We start from the raw sequence: 6,000 nt of genomic DNA on the forward strand, positions 1-6,000 counted from the left end.
ACCCACTCTTACCAACCTAAATCCGACCCGTTTACCTGAATCCAAATAATGAAATACTACCTCCGTTACAGGTTATGTGCAACGATTTGACATAAAGCAGAGAGAGAATATGTCTAATCGTTGCACCTAACCTGTAACGAAGGTAGTACATTATTTTTATCATTACCCCTTATAATTTCACTTTCTTATCCCAGCTAATCTCATACCTCCTAAACACCTCAAAAAGTTATTAGAATTCAGAACTCCAAAATTTCAAAAACAATTTGTGACTAAAAGACATGGAAGATAACGAAGCCAAGGAAGCTTCAATGAGTTCAATCGATAATTCATCAACGGAGGATAAAGAAGCCATGGAAGCTTCAAAAACCTTAAACCAAGAAGACCTCTTCAAAGCCCTTGAAGTAGTTGAGAGAGATTCCCTCGCCATTGCTGAGAGCTACACATCTCTCTTCGCTTCTCTCCGATTAGCACTCTCAGAGGTACACCCATTGATCAAAATCATCCCCTATTTATTGGAAATTTGTTTTAATTATTCTGGGTTTTTGTTTAATTAACTTCATTTTTCTGGGGTTTTTGGATTTGATGATTAGATTACCAACACTTCTGTTGATCATATCCAATGCTTTAGTGATGCTGCCGGCAAGCTTCAAGAGTCAGGTATATTTTCTACAGTAAATTTTCTGGGACTTTCATTTTAAGATCAATTGTTCATTTTCTTTATATTGCCAATCATGTGAAGTAATATTGATGTAATTGGTTTTGTGTAATTTGTAAATTCCAATCAATTGTTAGCAACGATTGTGCAAGGTAGATAACAACTCAAACATATTTCTACATAAAGTAAAAGGAGATTTGGGGTTGAAATAACTCACAGATATACAATTGTTATTGATGTTATGGTTTATATATTGGGATATATTTGGTTAGCTCAAATGGCCCATTTGGTATCCGGTAATAATTAATAATTGGAGGTAATAGGAATAAATCTGTACTGTAAAATTGTAAGAACAGTGATATACAAAGAATCGTGCTCTAACGGCCTAGTTCGTATCTGGGAATAAATTATATCCATTGCCATTTGTGAAGTGGTATGGATTTGAATGCAATTTTATGAAACACAAGTTTTGGAATGAAATGAGTCAATGACATTCCCATGGACATCATATGTTACTTTCCTTTGCCGAATTTCACTAAAAGTTCATTCCCATTACTGCCGTATGATACTGGCTACCAAACGGGCCATTAGGGCAATGCCTCTCTTTCATCTAGTTTTTTAAATTAATGGTTGAAACTCAATTTGACTGGCACAGTCAAGACTGCTAGGTCTTATATTGAACTGGATGCCTTAAGCATTTCAAGTAAGAGTGTAGACAACATTAATCTACCGAAGCAATTATACAACAAACTTTATGTCTTGGAGCTTAGCTTAGTAATGTAAGATTCTCATAGAGACAGATTTGCAAGAAATTTTGAATGGTTTTACACCCTACGAAATCCTGTGAGGCAGAATACTAACCTTTAGAAAGCTAAGATGTTTAAAATATCTCTTTTACATCTCAACTCATTGATCTCGGAGAGATACGTTTTTGGTGTGTTTCTCGGATATTCTTTTGGTAAGAAAGCACATAAGGTGTTTAGTATTGAAAATTGCACCACTCAATTTAGTACAATTCTTCCTTTGATTTGTCTCTTTCTGTCATTATATGTCTTTTTTCGTACACCTACTACTTTGCCTTCTCTGATTTAAGAAAATATAATGTTTATTTCTCTTCCATTTGTCGGTACTTTCAGCTAGAATAAGTGATTCAATGCTAACGCTGATAGGCGTGATTGGTTTGTTAGAAAGACTTATAACCTTGAAAGAATAAGGGATAAATAGTTTTCGAAGTGTATATCTAAAGAGCCGGCATAGATTGTATCATAATCTTCTATCCGATTGTTTGGGATCTGCTCTAACTTAAGGTTAATAATGTCTTTCTGCACAAAAATCTTTCTGAAGAGGTAAACATAAAAATACCTCCTTATACGGCTATCCCCATTTAATTGCTAGGAATTAGCATGGATGATTCCACTTTCGAGAGGTGGATGCTTTCCTAATATGAGCTTTCGAGACGCTCACTCTCTCCTAATAACTAACCTCACAATATTCAACATATCTCTTAATTCCTCCTAATGAGGTCTATTTATAGTAAATCCCTCTTAACAAATCTCTAGCTTATCCCCCAAGTTACTACTAATAGACTATGACTAATATATCCTTCCCCCAAATATTGATTCCTTGCATTAATCCACTGTATACAAGCTAAAAGAGTCTTTACATAATGATCTATAGCAGGCCTCACCCTATGTTATGCCAAGCTTCCCTTATTCTATCTATAGCATACCCGGTGTCTCAGTTTTTCAGTATTTACTCCTTGTTATACCAAACAGACAATGTTTGTCTGTCGTTGCTGATGTATATGTTTGTTAGATACTTACAGTCTACTAATATGCATAACTCGAATACCTGGGCTCTTTGCATCACACCCTGTGCTTCTGGAATGGTTTAGATTGAAAGGATTGTGCTCTGATTTGGGTCTTGTTGTCGGTCTGCAAAGAAATTGCCAGAGGCTCACTTTCCTAAGCCTTTTTTTTTTGTAGGTTTTGAAAACTATATTCCTTACCCATGCAGCCATGCTAGACAAGATTTAACTCAGATTTCTGTTAAGTGTTGTATAGAGGACTACTTCTATATTAGTATTTTTTTTCTTTTTTCTTTTTTCCTTCTCCTGACAGAGTTACAGTAACACATATTGAAAGATCATTTCCTCTCCTCTGTCTAGTCTATTTTCTCAACTCTTCCATCCTCTCTGTAGAATCTAGAACCTGCAAATTACAAACCATGTTTAATGATGCTGATTAAACCAGTTAAATTCTGCATCTAAACCTTTGCACACACAGGAATTTTAGGGTCACAATAGCTACGTACTACAGCTTGCAATTCTCAGAAGTTCCAAAAGGGCTCACGAGTTTATTGGGTGGCTTGGTGCTGTAGTTTATGGTATTATGTGGTAGAATTGTAGAAAGGAGTATGGTTTAGGAGTTTGTTGTCATCTGTGAGATTGTAGCTTGTGGTAAAAACTGATGCATGAAGAATACAAAGCTGATGATGTACATTTTGATCTAGATGAGGTAACTTAGACCATATGTTTATATCTCATTTATTTGGGATGCTTTCCTTGGTTATACTTCTGTTCTTTCAAAACACATGAAAGGAAATCACCAAAAGAGGTTTTAAGTTTTAATCTTTAGTTGTGACTGCATATAACCCAATTATAACTGTCATTTTCTGCACTTTGCAGCAATTGATGCAGCAACAAGAGGGAATCATTTTATACACTCATGTATCAGGTATGTATCTTATGTCTAGGCTAAAACTCCTGTTTGAAATCCATGTCTGTGCATCTACTGCAATGGCTGATTTCCTTTTTGCAGATATGAGTCTAGTTGTTCTAGAATATTAGTCAATGTCAATTTCCTTTTTTGGGGAGCTCCTGGGGTCCTAGTGTGCTATTATTCGGAGTTTGGGCATGTTCATGTTATGAGTTGAAAATAGGTCTAGGTGGTTGTGGGAAGGGTGGTTTATGTTAATCAATTTTATGTTTTTTATTCATAAATATTAATACTTATTTATGCAACTTATTTTATTAAACAGAGGGAAATGGGTAGACAAAAAAAGGGGGAGGGACTTAAGGGGGTATGGGATATATAGGGGAAAGTGAGATGATTTTTCATCAATAATGATTGTTCTCGCTAACCATATCAACAATTGTGAACAACTAAACAATTATATTAGCAACCCATGCTTGCATAAAAAATGGTAAGTAATGGGTGGGTTTGGTTTTGGTAATCCAATGAAGGATTCATGTCACTTAACAGGACCCCACAATATCAAGTTGGTGATTAGAATCATCTCTTGAATCTCTTTCCTACTGCTACAACAGAAATTTTGAAATAGCCATAAAATAGACCTTTTATGGTTGATGTGCCCTTTGACCTTGCTGTCCACACCTTTTCTTTTATGCTGCTCTTTCTGATTCCTGATGTGCCGTTTGACCTTGCTGTACCTCCCTCCTCCCCTCACCACTCCTGAAGATTCGTACTTGATTATAATGTTTGGCCTTGCAGCACACATTTTTACAATCCCAATGCGTTGTTTGACCTTGCTGCATTAGGTTATGAATAGAAAACTTGTACAATTTTATTCTAGATGTCACTTTTATATTACGGTAGGCCAATGACAGCGAGTTTAATACTTTGTCACATCACATGACATGAGCTACAATGATTGAGACTACTGCTAGGATAGGTGACCTTGTGGGAAGTTCTTGTGTTGGCTCATGTAGCCGACCTCACTTATGTGATTAAGGAGTTCAAGCGAGCACTTTTATGATACTTTTTCATGACATAGTAGCCTGTGATTTCAGTCTGGTAGCTTTCCCTTCTCATTTCTGATTAGGTTTTGGCAAATTTTCAGTTGCTTAGTTCTGCTGTAACCTGGTCTACTGAAGAATTAGATTGATCACCGATTTGTGATGTGTTCTTTCTCTTTCTCATGTATGTCTTGCAGGTTAAATGATGAGATGAAAGGCATTGATGATTTAGCAGCTCATTTGTATCCTTGCTGTTAGGGACATTCACTAATATGATCTGTTTTGGCTCATTTCTTGAAAACGTTTACCAAGGGTTGTGCATCTAAGTCACATTATATTTTTATTTCGCTATGAGGAGGAATGTCTTTTGTTCAGGGAGTATTCACAGTCAAACGCGTTAGCTCCCAACTTTTTTACCTTTTATAAAAAAAAAAAATAAAAAAATAAAAAAAAAACCCAATTGAAGTATCTAATTCTCTGAAAACTACTTCTTGTGGGATCCCCCCCCCCCCCCCCTCTTTTTCCTTCTTCTTTGCTTCTTTTTACTTCTTTATATGGTATTATGGCCATTTGGCATCCTTAATCACACTACAGAAAAATCCTCAAGAGAAATGTAGATGCTTTGGACTCAGCAGCCAGCCGACTCCTCCGAATCACATGATCTGCCTTTTTCATCATTCTGATGACTCATGCAGGTCACTAAAGCTGGACCATTTTGCTTGACTATTCTGAAACTGTCATATAAACATTGAATTAGGTAATTTGGTGTTGCTGTATAGAGATCGTCAGTCATCACCCTGTCTTTTGAAGTCGAGCAATTACAAATCTACTGTCCTGCTGTTTATGCTTGGGTTGTTGACTTTGTATCTGATTAAGTACATCTAACCTATACTTTTAACTGCCTGTAATTAGATGAATCTATCAATGATAACTTGAAAATGCTTTATGTTCCTCTATCCTCTGTGAACTGGTCTATTTGGTATTCGAATGTGTTTTATTTTGGGTAGGTATTATGTGTATTTTTACAAGTACATGTTAACGATGGGACAGTGGTACTGTGGTAGGGGCATACAATCATATGTTGGATGAAACTCATGAAAGGACAATCGAAAGTAAATTGTATAGGGGTAACACATGTGTAATGCAGCAACTCTTACTTAGCTCAAGACAGGAGTTAGCTTAGGCTTAACATAGTTTTTCTATATATTGGTTTCTATGCTAAAATTTTGAACTTAAATTATATTGCATGCTCAATATTGTATTTTTCCTTTGTGATTTGTGTGCTTCGCAATTTGGATGTCACTTGGTCAGTTTACCTCACCGGCAATCTCGAACCTCGGTCCTAGCCGGATCCTACGATACAAAGTAGACACTCTAGACAGATGAAAAACACAATTGCAACTGCAGCACTGCATGGATGCTCATAGTAGCATAGCAGTTGGGAGTTGGGACTAATCTGAAAGATTGGAGACAAAGGCTTGATCTATCAAAATGTCGACTACCAATGTTTACAAGAGTTTAAAATATTTAATAAAGTTTGGTCTTTATTTTTGGGCTCTCTGAGTTCTGACAAAAATGCGGGTCTTTT

At 36.2% G+C, this 6,000-nt stretch overlaps 1 protein-coding gene across 1 annotated transcript; it reads left to right on the top strand.

The window, feature by feature from the left end:
• The first annotated feature begins 200 nt into the window (after positions 1–200).
• On the top strand, positions 201–5,368 carry LOC145556640 (uncharacterized). The gene is made up of 5 exons (XM_081618292.1): positions 201–479; positions 591–657; positions 3,342–3,390; positions 4,610–4,654; positions 5,007–5,368. The coding sequence occupies exons 1-5, from the start codon at positions 279–281 to the stop codon at positions 5,071–5,073; spliced, it is 429 nt and encodes a 142-aa protein (XP_081474418.1). The 5' UTR covers positions 201–278; the 3' UTR covers positions 5,074–5,368.
• The last annotated feature ends 632 nt before the right edge of the window (positions 5,369–6,000 follow it).

Source organism: Chenopodium album, chromosome 8 (genome assembly GCF_948465745.1).
Source record: "Chenopodium album chromosome 8, dcCheAlbu1.1, whole genome shotgun sequence".
In the NCBI taxonomy this organism is placed as follows: domain Eukaryota; kingdom Viridiplantae; phylum Streptophyta; class Magnoliopsida; order Caryophyllales; family Amaranthaceae; genus Chenopodium; species Chenopodium album.

Coding starts and splice junctions, on each gene's coding strand:
- LOC145556640 (XM_081618292.1), top strand. CDS start 279: ATGGAAGATAACGAAGCCAAGGAAGCTTCAATGAGTTCAATCGATAAT. Junction 658..3,341: donor CGGCAAGCTTCAAGAGTCAG/GTATATTTTCTA, acceptor TGCACTTTGCAG/CAATTGATGCAGCAACAAGA. Junction 4,655..5,006: donor GATGATTTAGCAGCTCATTT/GTATCCTTGCTG, acceptor ATCACACTACAG/AAAAATCCTCAAGAGAAATG.